This window comes from Hyperolius riggenbachi, chromosome 5 (genome assembly GCF_040937935.1).
Source record: "Hyperolius riggenbachi isolate aHypRig1 chromosome 5, aHypRig1.pri, whole genome shotgun sequence".
NCBI classification, from domain to species: Eukaryota; Metazoa; Chordata; class Amphibia; order Anura; family Hyperoliidae; genus Hyperolius; species Hyperolius riggenbachi.
The window spans coordinates 448,232,864-448,254,960 of record NC_090650.1 but is presented as its reverse complement, the minus strand read 5'-3'; the positions used below and the strand labels follow the sequence as shown (position 1 = coordinate 448,254,960).

General features: G+C 50.6%; 1 protein-coding gene across 2 annotated transcripts in view; it reads right to left on the bottom strand.

The window, feature by feature from the left end:
• Positions 1-22,097, bottom strand: part of NRBP2 (nuclear receptor binding protein 2) — a 286,650-nt gene that overhangs the window by 16,847 nt on the left and 247,706 nt on the right. For both annotated transcript variants that reach the window (XM_068238202.1, XM_068238201.1), the window contains 5 exons: positions 21,403-21,535; positions 10,011-10,113; positions 2,662-2,712; positions 2,043-2,178; positions 1,904-1,957 (listed from right to left, as the gene is read on the bottom strand). In XM_068238202.1, the coding sequence (XP_068094303.1) occupies positions 1,904-1,957; positions 2,043-2,178; positions 2,662-2,712; positions 10,011-10,113; positions 21,403-21,535 (477 nt within the window). The remainder of the gene's footprint in view (positions 1-1,903; positions 1,958-2,042; positions 2,179-2,661; positions 2,713-10,010; positions 10,114-21,402; positions 21,536-22,097) is intronic.

Here is a 22,097-nt window from a genome sequence, read left to right as displayed (position 1 = left end):
GATCCAGGCGGATGGGGCTGGAGGAAGTGACAGGATCCGGTACCGGAGCTGGAGAAGGCTGAGAACAGCGGCGTGGGAGCGATCCAGGCTGATGGGGCTGGAGGAAGTGACAGGATCGGGTTCCTGAAGCTGCGGGCAGCGGAGGACGGCGGCGTGGGAGCGGTCCGAGCTTATGGGGCTGGAGGAAGTGACGGGACCCGGTACCGGAGCTGCAGGCAGCGAAGGGCGGCGGCGTGGGAGCGATCCAGGCGGATGGGGCTGGAGGAAGTGACAGGATCCGGTTCCCGAAGCTGCGGGCAGCGGAGGACGGCGGCATGGGAGCGATCCAGGCGGATGGGGCTGGAGGAAGTGACAGGATCCGGTTCCTGAAGCTGCGGAGGACGGCGGCGTGGGAGCGGTCCGAGCTTATGGGGCTGGAGGAAGTGATGGGACCCGGTACCGGAGCTGCAGGCAGCGGAGGGCGGCGGCGTGGGAGCGATCCGAGCTTATGGGGATGGAGGATGTTACGGCACCCGGTACCGGAGCTGCGGGCAGCGGAGGACGGTGGCGTGGGAGCGATCCAGGCTGATGGGGGTGGAGGACGCCCCAGGTATGTATAAAATCTTTTCTTTCTCCCTTTTTCTTTTCTTCTTCTCTCTTCCTTTACTGATACCTTCAATTTCTTCTCTCTTTCTTTTCTTGCCTTTGGCAGCGCTGGTCCATACAGGATGGGGTATATTGTGGATCCTGTTAACATTTCATGGAATCCTTCCCCTAAGGCCCGGTTCACATTAGCGTTCGCTATCCGGATTTTCCGGATCTGATCCGGACCGCATACTGTACAAACGGAACGTACGTTCCGCATAGCAATGTAATGTCTATGCGGATGTTCACACGCGTCCGTTCCGTACGTAACGGAGCGGATCCGGACTCTTTTCCAACATTCGCTATTTTTTGGGTCCAGATCTCCGGCCCACGCACCCGGACCGGAGCCGGACCTGAGCCTGACAGCACCATCCGGAACACAGAAACCAGTGGGGAACGGAAGGCACAGAACACACTAAAACCTGACGTTCTACCCCACTTCCTATGCGTATCCAAGCGGCCATTTCGGATGGGGACACATGGGCCAAGCATGTGTGTGTGTGTGTGTGTAGATGGCCCATCTACACACACACACACACACACACACACACACACACACACACACACACACACACACACACACTACACACACACACTACACACACACACTGTATACACACACGCACACACACACACACACACTGTACACACACTATACACACACTATACACACACTCTGTACACTCACACTGTACACACACACACACACACACTGTACACACACACACTGTACACACACACACACACACACTGTACACACACACTGTACACACACACACACACACTACACACACACACACACACTGTATACACACACACACACACACACACACACACACACATCTACACACACACACACACACACACACACACACACACACACACACACACACACACTGTACACACACACACTGTACACACACACACACTGTACACACACACACACTGTACACACACTATACACACACTATACACACACTCTGTATACACACACACTGTACACTCACACTGTACACACACACACACACACACACACACACACACACACACACACACACACACACACACACTGTACACACACACACACACACTGTACACACACACTGTACACACACACACACACACACACTGTACACACACACACACACACACACACACACACACACACACACACACACACACACACACCCACACCTATATTTACACACACTGTACACACACACACATCTATACACACATACATATAAACACACACGCACACACACGCGGGACTACATACATGTAAGCGTGCTTTGTCGTCCCGGCGCTCCAGGTTGCAGTGCATCTGTATGACCTGAACACACGGAAGACACAACATGAAATGAAGAATCTGCTTTTCATCCAGTCCCACAAAATACCCCCAATCTCCATCCGCCCACCTTTCGGGTCTCCACCTCCGAGGGCTCCGGGGTGGGGGTCTGCGCCATCTGTAGGTCCTCCTGAGAGTGTGAGAGCGCACGTGGCAAGACGTGGGGGCGACTGACGGCAAAGTTCATCAGCGGATAGATCCCATTCCTGGGGACACACAACATGAAGTCACAGAGAGAAAGGGGGGGGGGGGGGGGGGGGGGAGAGAGATGGAGGGGGTGAAGGAAAGAGGGAGGATAGGGAGAGGCGGGGGGGAGAGGGACAGAGAGGGGAGAGAGAAGGCAGGAGAGGGGAAGAGAGAGGCGGGAGGAGAGGGAGGGGGAGAGAGAGGCGCGGGGATAGAGGGATGGAGAGGGGGGAGAGAGAGGGGGGAGAGAGAGGGTGAAGGGTAGACGGACAGAAAGAGAGGCGGGGAGGGAGAGAGAGGGGGGAGAGGGGGAGGAGAGAGCCGGGGGAGCAGAAGGGGGAGGTAGAGTGAGAGGTGGGTGGGGCAGAAGGGGGAGGTAGAGTGAGAGGTGGGTGGGGCAGAAGGGGGAGGTAGAGTGAGAGGTGGGTGGGGCAGAAGGGGAAGTTAGAGAGCCAGTGGACAGACAGTAAGGATCCATAGGTAACTGATCGCTCTGTCCTCACCTGACATCTTCCAGAAACTTGTCCAGCTCCACCGAGGCCAGCTGAGAGTACCTGGTGGAGACATGAGGAGATCACGTGACTGCCGGATACACAGGGGGGTCACATGACTGCCGGACACACGAGGGGGTCACATGACTGCCGGACACACAAGGAGGTCACATGACTGTTGGACACACGAGGGGGTCACATGACTGCTGAACACACAAGGAGGTCACATGACTGCCGGACACACAAGGAGGTCACATGACTGCCGGACACACAAGGAGGTCACATGACTGTTGGACACACGAGGGGGTCACATGACTGCTGAACACACAAGGAGGTCACATGACTGCCGGACACACAAGGAGGTCACATGACTGTCGGACACACGAGGGGGTCATATGACTGCCGGACACACAAGGAGGTCACATGACTGTCAGACACACGAGGGGGTCACATGACTGCCGGACACACAAGGAGGTCACATAACTGCCGGACACACGAGGGGGTCACATGACTGCCGGACACACGAGGGGGGTCACATGACTGCCGGACACACAAGGAGGTCACATGACTACCAGACACACAAGGAGGTCACATGACTGCCGGACACACAAGGAGGTCACATGACTGCCGCACACACAAGGAGGTCACATGACTGCCGGAAACACATGGACAGATTTACTGAGGAGTGTCCAGGCTGAAGGACAGAATCTTTGTAAGGAAATATCTGCTATTGAGTGATAGGAGTTTGTGACCCTTGGCTGGGTCATATCAGAGCATAGCTGGCTACCACAGGATAACTGCTGGCTACAAGGATAACTGCTGGCTACAAGGATAACTGCTGGCTACAGGGATAACTGCTGGCTACAAGGATAACTGCTGGCTACAAGTATACCTGGCTGCCACAGGATAACTGGCTACCACAGGATCACTGCTGGCTACCACAGGATCACTGCTGGCTACAAGGATAACTGCTGGCTACAAGGATAACTGCTGGCTACAAGGATAACTGGCTACCACAGGATAACTGCTGGCTACCACGTGATAACTGCTGGCTACAAGGATAACTACTGGCTACAAGGATAACTGCTGGCTACCACAGGATAACTGGCTACCACAGGATAACTGCTGGCTACCACAGGATAACTGCTGGCTACCACAGGATAACTGCTGGCTACAAGGAAAACTGCTGGCTACCACAGGATAACTGCTGGCTATAAGGATAACTGGCTACCACAGGATCACTGCTGGCTACCACAGGATAACTGCTGGCTACCACAGGATAACTGTCGGCTACCACAGGATAACTGCTGGCTACAGGGATAACTAGCTGCCACAGGATAACTGCTGGCTACAAGGATAACTGCTGGCTACCACAGGATAACTGTCGGCTACCACAGGATAACTGCTGGCTACCACAGGATAACTGCTGGCTACAAGGATAACTGCTGGATACCACTGGATAACTGCTGGCTACCACAGGATAACTGGCTACAAGGATAACTGCTGGCTACCACAGGATAACTGCTGGCTACCACAGGATAACTGCTGGCTACAAGGATAACTGCTGGCTACCACAGGATAACTGCTGGCTACAAGGATAACTGGCTACCACAAGATAACTGCTGGCTACAAGGATAACTGGCTACCACAGGATAACTGCTGGCTATCACAGGATAACTGCTGGCTACCTCAGGATAACTGCTGGCTACCACAGGATAACTGCTGGCTACCACAGGATAACTGCTGGCTACCTCAGGATAACTGCTGGCTACCACAGGATAACTGCTGGCTACCTCAGGATAACTGCTGGCTACCACTGGATAACTGCTGGCTACCACTGGATAACTGCTGGCTATAAGGATAACTGATGGCTACCACAGGATAACTGCTAGGTACGAGGATACCTGGCTACAAGGATAACTGTCGGCTACCACAGGATAACTGCTGGCTACAGGGATAACTGGCTGCCACAGGATAACTGCTGGCTACAAGGATAACTGCTGGCTACCACAGGATAACTGCTGGCTACCACAGGATAACTGCTGGCTACAAGGATAACTGCTGGCTACAAGGATAACTGGCTACCACAGGATAACTGCTGGCTACAAGGATAACTGCTGGCTACAAGGATAACTGCTGGCTACCACAGGATAACTGCTGGCTACCACAGGATAACTGCTGGCTACAAGGATAACTGCTGGCTACAAGGATAACTGCTGGCTACCACAGGATAACTGCTGGCTACCACAGGATAACTGCTGGCTACCACAGGATAACTGCTAGGTACGAGGATACCTGGCTACAAGGATAACGGTCGGCTACCATAGGATAACTGCTGGCTACAAGGATAACTGCTGGCTACAAGGATAACTGCTGGCTACAAGGATAACTGGCTACCACAGGATAACTGCTGGCTACAAGGATAACTGCTGGCTACCACAGGATAACTGCTGGCTACAAGGATAACTGCTGGCTACCACAGGATAACTGCTGGCTACAAGGATAACTGCTGGCTACAAGGATAACTGGCTACCACAGGATAACTGCTGGTTACAAGGATAACTGCTGGCTACAAGGATAACTGCTGGCTACCACAGGATAACTGCTGGCTACCACAGGATAACTGCTGGCTACAAGGATAACTGCTGGCTACCACAGGATAACTGCTGGCTACCACAGGATAACTGCTGGCTACCACAGGATAACTGCTGGCTACCACAGGATAACTGCTAGGTACGAGGATACCTGGCTACAAGGATAACTGTCGGCTACCATAGGATAACTGCTGGCTACAAGGATAACTGCTGGCTACAAGGGTAACTGCTGGCTACAAGGATAACTGCTGGCTACCACAGGATAACTGCTGGCTACAAGGATAACTGCTGGCTACCACAGGATAACTGCTGGCTACCACAGGATAACTGCTGGCTACAGGGATAACTGCTGGCTACCACAGGATAACTGCTGGCTACAGGGATAACTGCTGGCTACCACAGGATAACTGCTGGCTACCACAGGATAACTGCTGGCTACCACAGGATAACTGCTGGCTACAAGGATAACTGCTGGCTACAAGGATAACTGTCGGCTACCATAGGATAACTTCTGGCTACAAGGATAACTGCTGGCTACCACAGGATAACTGCTGGCTACAGGGATAACTGCTGGCTACCACAGGATAACTGCTGGCTACCACAGGATAACTGCTGGCTACAAGGATAACTGCTGGCTACAAGGATAACTGCTGGCTACAAGGATAACTGTCGGCTACCACAGGATAACTGCTGGCTACCACAGGATAACTGCTGGCTACAAGGATAACTGCCGGCTACAAGGATAACTGTCGGCTACCACAGGATAACTGCTGGCTACAAGGATAACTGCTGGCTACAAGGATAACTGCTGGCTACCACAGGATAACTGCCGGCTACAAGGATAACTGCCGGCTACAAGGATAACTGTCGGCTACCACAGGATAACTGCTGGCTACAAAGATAACTGCTGGCTACCACAGGATAACTGCTGGCTACCACAGGATAACTGCTGGCTACCACAGGATAACTGCTGGCTACCACAGGATAACTGCTGGCTACAAGGATAACTGCTGGCTACAAGGATAACTGCTGGCTACCACAGGATAACTGTCGGCTACAAGGATAACTGTCGGCTACAAGGATAACTGTCGGCTACAAGGATAACTGTCGGCTACCACAGGATAACTGCTGGCTACAAGGATAACTGCTGGCTACCACAGGATAACTGCTGGCTACCACAGGATAACTGCTGGCTACCACAGGATAACTGCTGGCTACCACAGGATAACTGCTAGGTACGAGGATACCTGGCTACTAGAGTTGGGCCGAACCTCCGATTTTAGGTTCGCGAACCGGGTTCGCGAACTTTCGCAGAAGGTTCGGTTCGCGTTAAAGTTCGCGAACCGCAATAGACTTCAATGGGGATGCGAACTTTGAAAAAAAAAATTTATGCTGGCCACAAAAGTGATGGAAAAGATGTTTCAAGGGGTCTAACACCTGGAGGGGGGCATGGCGGAGTGGGATACACGCCAAAAGTCCCCGGGAAAAATCTGGATTTGACGCAAAGCAGCGTTTTAAGGGCAGAAATCACATTGAATGCTAAATGACAGGCCTAAAGTGCTTTAAAACATCTTGCATGTGTATACATCAATCAGGTAGTGTAATTAAGGTACTGCTTCACACTGACACACCAAACTGTTCACTGAACAGAACAGGTATGCAGTGGCGGGTTCACTGAACAGAACAGGTATACAGTGGCGGGTTCACTGAACAGAACAGGTATGCAGTGGCGGGTTCACTGAACAGAACAGGTATACAGTGGCGGGTTCACTGAACAGAACAGGTATGCAGTGGCGGGTTCACTGAACAGGTATGCAGTGGTGGGTTCACAGTACAGGTATGCAGTGGTGGGTTCACAGAACAGGTATACAGTGGCGGGTTCACTGAACAGAACAGGTATGCAGTGGCGGGTTCACTGAACAGAACAGGTATGCAGTGGCAGGTTCACTGAACAGGTATACAGTGGCGGGTTCACTGAACAGAACAGGTATGCAGTGGCAGGTTCACTGAACAGAACAGGTATACAGTGGCGGGTTCACTGAACAGAACAGGTATGCAGTGGCGGGTTCACTGAACAGGTATGCAGTGGTGGGTTCACAGTACGGGTATGCAGTGGTGGGTTCACAGAACAGGTATGCAGTGGTGGGTTCACAGAACAGGTATGCAGTGGCAGGTTCACTGAACAGGTATGCAGTGGTGGGTTCACTGAACAGGTATGCAGTGGTGGGTTCACTGAACAGGTATGCAGTGGTGGGTTCACTGAACAGGTACGCAGTGGTGGGTTCACAGAACAGGTATGCAGTGGTGGGTTCACAGAACAGGTATGCAGTGGTGGGTTCACAGAACAGGTATGCAGTGGTGGGTTCACTGAACAGGTATGCAGTGGCGGGTTCACTGAACAGGTATGCAGTGGTGGGTTCACAGAACAGGTATGCAGTGGTGGGTTCACAGAACAGGTATGCAGTGGTGGGTTCACAGAACAGGTATGCAATGGTGGGTTCACAGAACAGGTATGCAGTGGTGGGTTCACAGAACAGGTATGCAGTGGCAGGTTCACTGAACAGGTATGCAGTGGTGGGTTCACTGAACAGGTATGCAGTGGTGGGTTCACTAAACAGGTATGCAGTGGTGGGTTCACTGAACAGGTACGCAGTGGTGGGTTCACAGAACAGGTATGCAGTGGTGGGTTCACAGAACAGGTATGCAGTGGTGGGTTCACAGAACAGGTATGCAGTGGTGGGTTCACTGAACAGGTATGCAGTGGCGGGTTCACTGAACAGAACAGGTATGCAGTGGCGGGTTCACTGAACAGGTATGCAGTGGTGGGTTCACAGTACAGGTATGCAGTGGTGGGTTCACAGAACAGGTATGCAATGGTGGGTTCACAGAACAGGTATGCAGTGGTGGGTTCACAGAACAGGTATGCAGTGGCAGGTTCACTGAACAGGTATGCAGTGGTGGGTTCACTGAACAGGTATGCAGTGGTGGGTTCACTGAACAGGTATGCAGTGGTGGGTTCACTGAACAGGTACGCAGTGGTGGGTTCACAGAACAGGTATGCAGTGGTGGGTTCACAGAACAGGTATGCAGTGGTGGGTTCACAGAACAGGTATGCAGTGGTGGGTTCACTGAACAGGTATGCAGTGGCGGGTTCACTGAACAGGTATGCAGTGGCGGGTTCACTGAACAGGTATGCAGTGGTGGGTTCACAGAACAGGTATGCAGTGGTGGGTTCACAGAACAGGTATGCAGTGGTGGGTTCACTGAACAGGTATGCAGTGGTGGGTTCACAGAACAGGTATGCAGTGGCGGGTTCACAGAACAGGTATGCAGTGGCGGGTTCACAGAACAGGTATGCAGTGGTGGGTTCACAGAACAGGTATGCAGTGGTGGGTTCACAGCACAGGTATGCAGTGGTGGGTTCACAGAACAGGTATGCAGCCAGGAACAAGCTAAGCCTAACTAATCTTTCCCTATGAGAGACAGTCTGCAGCAGCTCGCCCTACTCTCACTAATGCAGGCACACGAGTGACCGTAATGGCCGCCGCTGCCTGCCTTATATAAGGGGGGTGGGGCTCCAGGGGCTAGTGTAGCCTAATTGGCTACACTGGGCCTGCTGACTGTGATGTAGAGTGTCAAAGTTGACCCTCATGGTGCATTATGGGGCGAACCGAACTTCCGCAAAACTTCGCCTGCGGGACGCGAACACGAACCACGGAAGTTCGCATGGAACCGTTCGCAGGCGAACCGTTCGGCCCAACTCTACTGGCTACAAGGATAACTGCTGGCTACAAGGATAACTGCTGGCTACCACAGGATAACTGCTGGCTACAAGGATAACTGCCGGCTACAAGGATAACTGTCGGCTACCACAGGATAACTGCTGGCTACAAGGATAACTGCTGGCTACAAGGATAACTGCTGGCTACCACAGCATAACTGCTGGCTACAAGGATAACTGTTGGCTACCACAGGATAACTGCTGGCTATCACAGGATAACTGCTGGCTACAAGGATAACTGCTGGCTACAAGGATAACTGCTGGCTATCACAGGATAACTGCTGGCTACAAGGATAACTGGCTACCACAGGACAACTGCTGGCGACAAGGATCAGCAGCTAGATGCCCCCTGCCTCATCTACTCACAGTCTCTGTACACACCTCACAGTCTCTGTACATCCCCTGCAGTCTCTGGACACACTCCACAGTCTCTGTACATCCCCTGCAGTCTATGAACATCCCCCCCCCCCCCCCCAGTCTCTGTACATCCCCTGCAGTCTATGAACACCCCCTGCAGTCTCTGGACACACTCCACAGTCTCTGTACATCCCCTGCAGTCTATGAACACCCCCCCCCCCCCCAGTCTCTGTACATCCCCTGCAGTCTATGAACACACCCTGCAGTCTCTGGACATCCCCTGCAGTCTATGAACACACCCACAGTCTCTGAACACACCCCACAGTCTCTGAACACCCCCCACAGTCTATGAACACACCCCGCCATCTATGAACACACCCTACAGTCTCTGTACACACCCCACGGTCTGTGAACACACCCCCAGTCTCTGAACACACTCCACAGTCTCTGAACACACCCCGCAGTCTATGAACACACCCTACAGTCTCTGTACACACCCCACGGTCTGTGAACACACCCCCAGTCTCTGAACACACCCCGTAGTCAATGAACCGTTGTAGTCCTGAATACATATCGAAGTCCCTGAACTCATCCTGCTCTACAATAATCTGTTTCATCTCCACACTCACCTCCAGAGAACAGGCGTGTGGCCTCGGTGGGGGACGGTGGCCATGACACTCTGGGGGTCGATCCGCTTTGTCTGCTCCTCCAGAAGGCTGTCCTGGGCGATGTCTGTGGGGCAAACAACACAAGAATCATATCATCTATATGTGCATTCCCTCTGGGATCCGCGCTTCTCCTGCTTTCTCTCTGTGAGCCCCACACACACGTCTCTGAATTGCGAGGATCGTGGGGAATTGCGATTTCATGTTCGCTGCACCTCTAATGTATTTCAATGGCGTTGCAAATAACTGGCGGTTTTCCTTTATTTCTTTGTGCGTTTTGTGGTTTTTCTGCATTTTGAAATTGCGCTGCAGGGGGTGTATTTTGGTCCGTGTATTCCATGCCGTGTATTCTTGGCTGTGTATTCAGGGAGGGGAGGGGGGGCGTATTTCAGTCCATATATTCTGGGCCATGTATTTCTGCCGTGTATTCTTGGCTGTGTATTCTGGGCCAATGGGCCATGTATTTCTGGCTGTGTATTCCGAGCCATGTATTCCAGGACATGTATTTTAGCCCGTGTATTCTGGGACGTGTATTCCAGTCTGTGTGTTCTAGGCTGTGTATTCCAGTCCGTGTATTCCGTGCCGGGTATTCCAGTCTGTGTGTTTTGGGCTGTGTATTCCAGTCCATGTATTCCGTGCCGTGTATTCCAGTCTGTGTGTTCTGGGCCGTGTATTCCAGTCTGTGTGTTTTGGGCTGTGTATTCCAGTCCATGTATTCCATGCCGTGTATTCCAGTCCGTGTATTCCGTGCCATGTATTCCAGTCTGTGTGTTCTAGGCCGTGTATTCCAGTCCGTGTATTCCGTGCCGTGTATTCCAGTCTGTGTGTTCTAGGCCGTGTATTCCAGTCCGTGTATTCCGTGCCGTGTATTCCAGTCTGTGTGTTCTAGGCCGTGTATTCCAGTCCATGTATTCCGTGCCGTGTATTCCAGTCTGTGTGTTTTGGGCCGTGTATTCCAGCCCGTGTATTCCGTGCCGTGTATTCCAGTCTGTGTGTTTTGGGCCGTGTATTCCAGTCCGTGTATTCCAGTCTGTGTGTTTTGGGCCGTGTATTCCAGTCCGTGTATTCCAGTCTGTGTGTTTTGGGCCGTGTATTCCAGCCCGTGTATTCCGTGCCGTGTATTTCAGTCTGTGTGTTTTGGGCTGTGTATTCTAGTCTGTGAGTTCTGGGCTGTGTATTCCAAGCCGTGTATTCCGTGCCGTGTATTCCAGGACATGTATTTTAGCCCGTGTATTCTGTGCCGTGTATTCTAGTCTGTGAGTTCTGGGCTGTGTATTCCAAGCCGTGTATTCCGTGCCGTGTATTCCAGTCTGTGTATTCTGGGCCGTGTATTCCGTGCCGTGTATTCTGGGATGTGTATTCCAGTCTGTGAGTTCTGGGCCGTGTATTCCAATCCGTGTATTCCGTGCCATGTATTCTAGTCTGTGTGTTCTAGGCTGTGTATTCCAGTCCGTGTATTCCGTGCCGTGTATTCCAGTCTGTGTGTTTTGGGCCGTGTATTCCAGTCCGTGTATTCCGTGCCATGTATTCCAGTCTGTGAGTTCTGGGCCGTGTATTCCAGTCCGTGTATTCCGTGCCATGTATTCCAGTCTGTGTGTTCTGGGCTGTGTAATCCGAGCCGTGTATTCCAGTCTGTGTGTTCTGGGCCGTGTATTCCAGTCTGTGAGTTCTGGGCCGTGTATTCCAGTCTGTGAGTTCTGGGCCATGTATTCCAAGCCGTGTATTCCAGTCCGTGTATTCCGTACTGTGTATTTCAGTCTGTGTGTTTTGGGCCGTGCATTCCGTGCCGTGTATTCCAGTCTGTGAGTTCTGGGCTGTGTAATCCGAGCCGTGTATTCTGTGGCGTGTATTCCAGTCTGTGTGTTCTGGGCCGTGTATTCCGTGCCGTGTATTCCAGTCTGTGAGTTCTGGGCCGTGTATTCCAAGCCGTGTATTCCAGTCCGTGTGGTCTGGGCCGTGTATTCCAGTCCGTGTATTCCGTGCCATGTATTCCAGTCTGTGAGTTCTGGGCCGTGTATTCCAGTCCGTGTATTCCGTGCCATGTATTCCAGTCTGTGAGTTCTGGGCCGTGTATTCCAGTCCGTGTATTCCGTGCCATGTATTCCAGTCTGTGTGTTCTGGGCTGTGTAATCCGAGCCGTGTATTCCAGTCTGTGTGTTCTGGGCCGTGTATTCCAGTCTGTGAGTTCTGGGCCGTGTATTCCAGTCCGTGTATTCTGTGCCGTGTATTCTGTGCCGTGTATTCCAGTCCGTGTGGTCTGGGCCATGTATTCCAAGCCGTGTATTCCAGTCCGTGTATTCCGTGCCGTGTATTCCAGTCTGTGTGTTCTGGGCTGTGTAATCCGAGCCGTGTATTCCAGTCTGTGTGTTCTGGGCCGTGTATTCCGTGCCGTGTATTCCAGTCTGTGTGTTTGGGGCCGTGTATTCCAGTCCATGTATTCCGTGCCGTGTATTCCAGTCTTTGAGTTCTGGGCCGTGTATTCCAGTCCGTGTATTCCGTGCCGTGTATTCTGTGCCGTGTATTCCAGTCTGTGTGTTCTGGGCCGTGTATTCCGTGCCGTGTATTCCAGTCTGTGTGTTTTGGGCCGTGTATTCCAGTCCATGTATTCCGTGCCGTGTATTCCAGTCTTTGAGTTCTAGGCCGTGTATTCCAGTCCGTGTATTCTGTGCCGTGTATTCTGTGCCGTGTATTCCAGTCTGTGTGTTCTGGGCCGTGTATTCCAGTCCGTGTATTCTGTGCCGTGTATTCTGTGCCGTGTATTCCAGTCCGTGTGGTCTGGGCCATGTATTCCAAGTCGTGTATTCCAGTCCGTGTATTCCGTGCCGTGTATTCCAGTCCGTGTGTTCTGGGCCGTGTATTCCAGTCTGTGTATTCCGTGCCGTGTATTCCAGTCCGTGTATTCCGTGCCGTGTATTCCAGTCTGTGTATTCCGTGCCGTGTATTCCAGTCCGTGCATTCCGTGCCGTGTATTCCGTGCCGTGTATTCCGTGCCGTGTATTCCAGTCTGTGTATTCCGTGCCGTGTATTCCAGTCTGTGTATTCCGTGCCGTGTATTCCAGTCCGTGTATTCCGTGCCGTGTATTCCAGTCTGTGTATTCCGTGCCGTGTATTCCAGTCCGTGTGTTCTGGGCCGTGTATTCCAGTCCGTGTATTCCTTGCCGTGTATTCCAGTCCGTGTGTTCTGGGCCGTGTATTCCGTGCCGTGTATTCCGTGCCGTGTATTCCGTGCCGTGTATTCCAGTCCGTGTAATCCGTGCCATGTATTCCGTGCCGTGTATTCCAGTCCGTGTATTCCGTGCCGTGTATTCCAGTCCGTGTATTCCGTGCCGTGTATTCCAGTCCGTGTATTCCGTGCCGTGTATTCCAGTCCGTGTATTCCAGTCCGTGTATTCCGTGCCGTGTATTCCAGTCCGTGTATTCCGTGCCGTGTATTCCGTGCCGTGCATTCCGTGCCGTGTATTCCAGTCTGTGTATTCCAGTCTGTGTATTCCATGCCGTGTATTCCATGCCGTGTATTCCGTGCCGTGTATTCCGTGCCGTGTATTCCAGTCCGTGTATTCCGTGCCATGTATTCCGTGCCATGTATTCCGTGCCGTGTATTCCGTGCCGTGTATTCCAGTCCGTGTATTCCAGTCCGTGTATTCCGTGCCGTGCATTCCGTGCCGTGTATTCCAGTCCGTGTATTCCAGTCCGTGTATTCCGTGCCGTGTATTCCAGTCCGTGTATTCCAGTCCGTGTATTCCGTGCCGTGCATTCCGTGCCGTGTATTCCAGTCTGTGTATTCCAGTCTGTGTATTCCGTGCCGTGTATTCCGTGCCGTGTATTCCGTGCCGTGTATTCCAGTCCGTGTATTCCGTGCCATGTATTCCGTGCCATGTATTCCGTGCCGTGTATTCCAGTCTGTGTATTCCGTGCCGTGCATTCCGTGCCGTGTATTCCGTGCCGTGTATTCCGTGCCGTGTATTCCAGTCCGTGTATTCCGTGCCGTGTATTCCGTGCCGTGTATTCCAGTCTGTGTATTCCGTGCCGTGTTTTCCAGTCTGTGTATTCCGTGCCGTGTATTCCAGTCCGTGTATTCCGTGCCGTGTATTCCAGTCCGTGTATTCCGTGCCGTGTATTCCAGTCCATGTATTCCGTGCCGTGTATTCCAGTCCGTGTATTCCGTGCCGTGTATTCCAGTCCGTGTATTCCGTGCCGTGTATTCCAGTCCGTGTATTCCGTGCCGTGTATTCCGTGCCGTGTATTCCAGTCCGTGTATTCCGTGCCGTGTATTCCGTGCCGTGTTTTCCAGTCTGTGTATTCCGTGCCGTGTATTCCAGTCCATGTATTCCGTGCCGTGCATTCCGTGCCGTGTATTCCAGTCCGTGTATTCCGTGCATTCCGTGCCGTGTATTCCGTGCCGTGTATTCCGTGCCGTGTATTCCAGTCCGTGTATTCCGTGCCGTGTATTCCGTGCCGTGTATTCCAGTCTGTGTATTCCGTGCCGTGTTTTCCAGTCTGTGTATTCCGTGCCGTGTATTCCAGTCCGTGTATTCCGTGCCGTGTATTCCAGTCCGTGTATTCCGTGCCGTGTATTCCAGTCCATGTATTCCGTGCCGTGTATTCCAGTCCGTGTATTCCGTGCCGTGTATTCCAGTCCGTGTATTCCGTGCCGTGTATTCCGTGCCGTGTATTCCAGTCCGTGTATTCCGTGCCGTGTATTCCGTGCCGTGTTTTCCAGTCTGTGTATTCCGTGCCGTGTATTCCAGTCCATGTATTCCGTGCCGTGCATTCCGTGCCGTGTATTCCAGTCCGTGCATTCTGTGCCGTGTATTCCAGTCCGTGTATTCCGTGCCGTGTATTCCAGTCCGTGTATTCTGTGCCGCGTTTGGCAAAGTCACCACAGTAACCCCCGGGACGGAGGTAATGGTCCTGGTAATTGGGCGGATTATTAGCTGGCAGTAATGAGTTGTGACGAGGATCAGCAGCAGGCAGGTGGAGCGGCAATCAGGCGTGACGGACGGTATTTGGGGACAAACGCTCCTAACGTGATTATAATTCATCATAATGGAGGCTTTTATAGAGATCCTATAATTGTCTGCAGATGGAGAGCTATAGATTAATCCCGTCAGTGCTGACACCCCTTCCATGCCAGGCTGATCTCCACGCTGCCACTAAGCCTCTCACTCCAGGGTACAAATCTCCATCAACGTTAAAGAAGAACTCCAGTGAAAAGAATGTAATACAAAAGTGCTTCATTTTTACAATAATTAAGTATAAATGATTTAATCAGTATTTTCCCATTGTAAAATCTTTCCTCTCCTTGATTTACATTCTGACATTTATCACATGGTGACATTTTTACTGCTGGCAGGTGATGTCACTGGAAGGAGATGCTGCTTGCTTTTTTTTTTTGCAGTTGTAAACAGCTGTTATTTCCCACAATGCAACAAGATTCCCACAGTGTGATGTCAGTACCATGGTCCTCCTGACATCACACTATGGGAGGGGTTTCACCACAATATCAGCCATACAGCGCCCCCTGATGGTCCATTTGTGAAAAGGAATAGATTTCTCATGTAAAAGGGGGTATCAGCTACTGAGTGGGATGACGTTCAATTCTTGGTTACAGTTTCTCTTTAAGTCCATCCAAACAAACTTAATAAAATTGGATTGTCTTTTGGTGCCATTTAAAGGAAACCTGAACTTCGTAAAATGATTTGAAATAAGCACATGATGACTATTGCATACTTACCATGACATCAGCTCCTCTCAGAAGCTCACAGAGAAAAACAGTTCATGAAAAGATGACAACAAATGATTCTGACTCTTTTCATAAACTATTTGTATCATTTGTTGTATTAGGTTTTGCTACTAATGATAGCGCTCTTAGTGATGCTTTTCTTTACATAATAGTTGCTATTTTATAATCCATAAGTCCTATTGTGATAGTTCTATAGACCTGTATTTTCTATCATACAGATAGTGCATGGTTATAGGCCATAGTCTTTGTCTGCCTGATTGTTGGTGCCTCCCAGCTGTTCCTGTTTTGCTGCCTGATGAAGTGGCAGTATCCCACGAAACGGGTTGCATTTTTGGAGTACATTATTATAGCATGTTTGATGCTACCCTTGTGGTGAACCATCTGTGGGGAGGTGAGTACTATGTCCCCTACTTTCATTTATCTGAACATTGTTTTATTCTGATTGTCGCCTGTTTCATCGTTATTACCGGCATCGATTCCACCTGAGGGGGAGGGGCCTATCACCAAACTCTCCTGCCGACAGAAAGCGTCAACCAACCATGGATCACTAACACTAATAGGGGATTCTCTGCTGCAAGAATCTGATCCCTGAGATCGCTCTGTACACTAACCATCCTCCGAGGGGGCGGGTGTAAGATCCCCTCCTGCCTACAAAGGGCTTGCCTACTGGTAACCTACACTTGTGAGTATAACTCTACACTGCTTCTCACTCCCATGTCTTTACAGATACGGCACTATAGCGGGATCTGGCTTTTCCCTTCATATCTTACCAGCAGACAGTATCGGGCTCTCTGGACATAGTCAGGCTAGAAAGTCGCCTGATAGTCTGATGTAAGGATATTTTACAAAGTCATTTTCACATTGAAAACCCCTCACACTACAGTAATACTCACAGCCCATACGGGGTACAGTAATACTCACAGCCCATACGGGGTACAGTAATACTCACAGCCCATACGGGGTACAGTAATACTCACAGCCCATACTGGGCACAGTAATACTCACAGCCCATACGGGGTACAGTAATACTCACAGCCTATACTGGGTACAGTAATACTCACAGCCCATACGGGGTACAGCAATACTCACAGCCCATACGGGGTACAGTAATACTCACAGCCCATACGGGGTACAGTAATACTCACAGCCCATACGGGGTACAGTAATACTCACAGCCCATAAGGGGGTACAGTAATACTCACAACCCATACAGGGTACAGTAATACTCACAGCCCATACGGGGTACAGTAATACTCACAGCCCATAATGGGGTACAGTAATACTCACAGCGCATAATGGGGTACAGTAATACTCACAGCCCATACGGGGTACAGTAATACTCACAGCCCATACGGGGTACAGTAATACTCACAGCCCATACGGGGTACAGTAATACTCACAGCCCATACGGGGTACAGCAATACTCACAGCCCATACTGGGCACAGTAATACTCACAGCCCATATGGGGTACAGTAATACTCACAGCCCATACGGGGTACAGTAATACTCACAGCCCATACGGGGTACAGTAATACTCACAGCCCATCCGGGGTACAGTAATACTTACAGCCCATACGGGGTACAGTAATACTCACAGCCCATACGGGGTACAGTAATACTCACAGCCCATCCGGGGTACAGTAATACTCACAGCCCATCCGGGGTACAGTAATACTCACAGCCCATCCGGGGTACAGTAATACTCACAGCCCATACGGGGTACAGTAATACACACAACCCATACGGGGTACAGTAATACTCACAGCTCATACAAGGTACAGTAATACTCACAGACCATACGGAGTACAGTAATACTCACAGCCCATACGGGGTACAGTAATACTCACAGCCCATACGGGGTACAGTAATACTCACAGCTCATACGGGGTACAGTAATACTCACAGCTCATACGGGGTACAGTAATACTCACAGCCCATACGGGGTACAGTAATACTCACAGCCCATAAGGGGTACAGTAATGCTCACAGCCCATACGGGGTACAGTAATACTCACAGCTCATACGGGGTACAGTAATACTCACAGCCCATACGGGGTACAGTAATACTCACAGCCCATACGGGGTACAGTAATACTCACAGCCCATACTGGGCACAGTAATACTCACAGCCCATACGGGGTACAGTAATACTCACAGCCCATACGGGGTACAGTAATACTCACAGCCCATACGGGGTACAGTAATACTCACAGCCCATCCGGGGTACAGTAATACTTACAGCCCATACGGGGTACAGTAATACTCACAGCCCATACGGGGTACAGTAATACTCACAGCCCATCCGGGGTACAGTAATACTCACAGCCCATCCGGGGTACAGTAATACTCACAGCCCATCCGGGGTACAGTAATACTCACAGCCCATACGGGGTACAGTAATACACACAACCCATACGGGGTACAGTAATACTCACAGCTCATACAAGGTACAGTAATACTCACAGACCATACGGAGTACAGTAATACTCACAGCCCATACGGGGTACAGTAATACTCACAGCCCATACGGGGTACAGTAATACTCACAGCTCATATGGGGTACAGTAATACTCACAGCTCATACGGGGTACAGTAATACTCACAGCCCATACGGGGTACAGTAATACTCACAGCCCATAAGGGGTACAGTAATGCTCACAGCCCATACGGGGTACAGTAATACTCACAGCTCATACGGGGTACAGTAATACTCACAGCCCATACGGGGTACAGTAATACTCACAGCCCATACGGGGTACAGTAATACTCACAGCTCATACGGGGTACAGTAATACTCACCGCTCATACAGGGTACAGTAATACTCACAGCCCATGCGGGGTACAGTAATACTCACAGCCCATACGGGGTACAGTAAAACTCACAGCTCATACGGGGTACAGTAATACTCACAGCTCATACGGGGTACAGTAATACTCACAGCCCATACAGGGTACAGTAATACTCACAGCCCATACGGGGTACAGTAATACTCACAGCTCATACGGGGTACAGTAATACTCACAGCCCATACGGGGTACAGTAATACTCACAGCCCATACGGGGTACAGCAATACTCACAGCCCATACGGGGTACAGTAATACTCACAGCTCATACAGGGTACAGTAATACTCACAGCCCATACGGGGTACAGTAATACTCACAGCTCATACGGGGTAAAGTAATACTCACAGCTCATACGGGGTACAGCAATACTCACAACCCATACCGGGTACTGTAACACTCACAGCTCATACGGGGTACAGTAATACTCACAGCTCATACAGGGTACAGTAATACTCACAGCCCATACGGGGTACAGTAATACTCACAGCTCATACGGGGTACAGTAATACTCCATACGGGGTACAGTAATACTTACAGCCCATACGGGGTACAGCAATACTCATAGCCCATACGGGGTAAAGTAATACAGCCCATACGGGGTACAGTAATACTCACAGGCCATACGGGGTACAGTAATACTCACAGCCCATACGGGGTACAACAATACTCACAGCCCATACAGGGTACAGTAATACTCACAGCCCATACGGGGTACAGTAACACTCACAGCCCATACGGGGTACAGTAATACTCACAGCCCATACGGGGTACAGTAATACTCACAGCCCATACGGGGTACAGTAATACTCACAACCCATACGGGGTACAGTAATACTCACAGCTCATACGGGGTACAGTAATACTCACAGCCCATACGGTATACAGTAATACTCACAGCCCGTACGGGGTACAGTAATACTCACAGCCCATACGGGGTGCAGTAATACTCACAGCTCATACTGGGTACAGGAATACTCACAGCCCATACGGGGTAAAGTAATACTCACAGCTCACACTGGGTACAGAAATACTCACAGCTCATACGGGGTACAGTAATACTCACAGCTCATACGGGGTACAGTAACACTCACAGCTTATACGGGGTACAGTAATACTCACAGCCCATACGGGGTACAGTAATACTCACAGCTCATACAGGGTACAGTAATACTCACAGACCATACAGTAACACTCACAGCCCATACGGGGTACAGTAATACTCACAGCTCATACGGGGTACAGTAATACTTACAGCTCATATGGGGTACAGTAATACTCACAGCCCATACGGGGTACAGTAACACTCACAGCCCATACAGGGTACAGTAATACTTACAGCTCATATGGGGTACAGTAATACTCACAGCCCATACGGGGTACAGTAATACTCACAGCCCATACGGGGTACAGTAATACTCACAGACCATACAGTAACACTCACAGCCCATACGGGGTACAGTAATACTCACAGCTCATACGGGGTATAGTAATACTCACAGCCCATACGGGGTACAGTAATACTCACAGACCATACAGTAATACTCACAGCCCATACGGGGTACAGTAATACTCACAGCTCATACGGGGTACAGTAATACTCACAGCCCATACGGGGTACAGTAATACTCACAGCCAATACGGGGTACAGTAATACTCACAGCCCATACGGGGTACAGTAACACTCACAGCCCATACGGGGTACAGTAACACTCACAGCCCATACGGGGTACAGTAATACTCACAGCCCATACGGGGTACAGTAATACTCACAGTCCATACGGGGTACAGTAATACTCACAGCCCATAATGGGGTACAGTAATACTCACAGCCCATAATGGGGTACAGTAATACTCACAGCCCATAATGGGGTACAGTAATACTCACAGCCCATACAGGGTACAGCAATACTCACAGCCCATATGGGGTACAGTAATACTCACAGCCCATACGGGGTACAGTAATACTCACAGCCCATACAGGGTACAGCAATACTCACAGCTCATACAGGGTACAGTAATACTCACAGCCCATACGGGGTACAGTAATACTCACAGCCCATACGGGGTACAGTAATACTCACAGCCCATACGGGGTACAGTAATACTCACAGCCCATACGGGGTACAGTAATACTCACATCCCATACAAGGTACAGTAATACTCACAGCCCATACTGCGCACAGTAATACTCACATCCCATACGGGGTACAGTAATACTCAAAGGCCATACGGGGTACAGTGATACTCACAGCCCATACGAGGTACAGTGATACTCACAGCCCATAAGGGGTACAGTAATACTTACAGCCCATACGGGGTACAGCAATACTCACAGCCCATATGGGGTACAGTAATACTCACAGCCCATACGGGGTACAGTAATACTCACAGCCCATACGGGGTACTGTAATACTCACACCCCATACTGGGTACAGTAATACTCACAGCCCATCCGGGGTACAGTAATACTCACAGCCCATACTGGGTACAGTACTACTCAAAGCCATACGGGGTACAGTAATACTCACAGCCCATACGGGGTACAGTAATAGTCACAGCTCATACGGGGTATTGGGGTACAGTAGTACTCACAGCCCATATGGGGTATCAGGGTACAGTAATACTCACAGCCCATATGGGGTATCAGCGTACAGTAATACTCATAGCCCATATGGGGTATCAGGGTACAGTAATACTCACAGCCTATATGGGGTATCAGGGTACAGTAACACATTCCATGGGGTGTCGGGGTACAGTAATACTCACAGGGGGTGTTGAGGAAGCAGTGAGCCGCCAGCAGCTTCAGTGAATGAACCTCGAACAAGACTCGGTGGAAGAGCAGATCGTGGGCAGATGGACGCTTCTCTGCCGAGGTCGAGAGACAATGCAGGATAAACTCCTGGGAGAGAAACACACATCAGCTACTCGGACTAACCCTAGCCTGATATTCCCACACTGAGACAGAGATAACGCCTCCCCCACTGAGACAGCCGGGGCCCCTCACCCACTGAGGCAGCTGGAGCCCCTGCCCCACCGAGACAGCTGTAGCCTCTCCCCCACTGAGACACCAGTAGCCCCTCTCACACTGAGACATAAGTGGCCCCTCCCACACTGAAATATCAGTAGCCCATCCCATGCCAAAACATCAGTAGCCCCTCCCAGATGTCAGATCTGACAAGAATGTCAGAAACACCTGAACTGCTGCATGCTTGTTCAGGGGCTATGGCTAAAGGTTTTAGAGGCAGAGGATCAGCAAGACTGCCAAGCAACTGGTATTGTTTAAACGGAAATAAATACGGCAACCTCCGTATACCTCTTACTTCAGTTTAAAGAAAAATACATATATATAACAAAATAACCCCGCTCTTGCATAGTTACCAAAACAAAACAAAATATTTGTATATATATATATATATATATATATATATATATATATATATATATATATATATATATATATA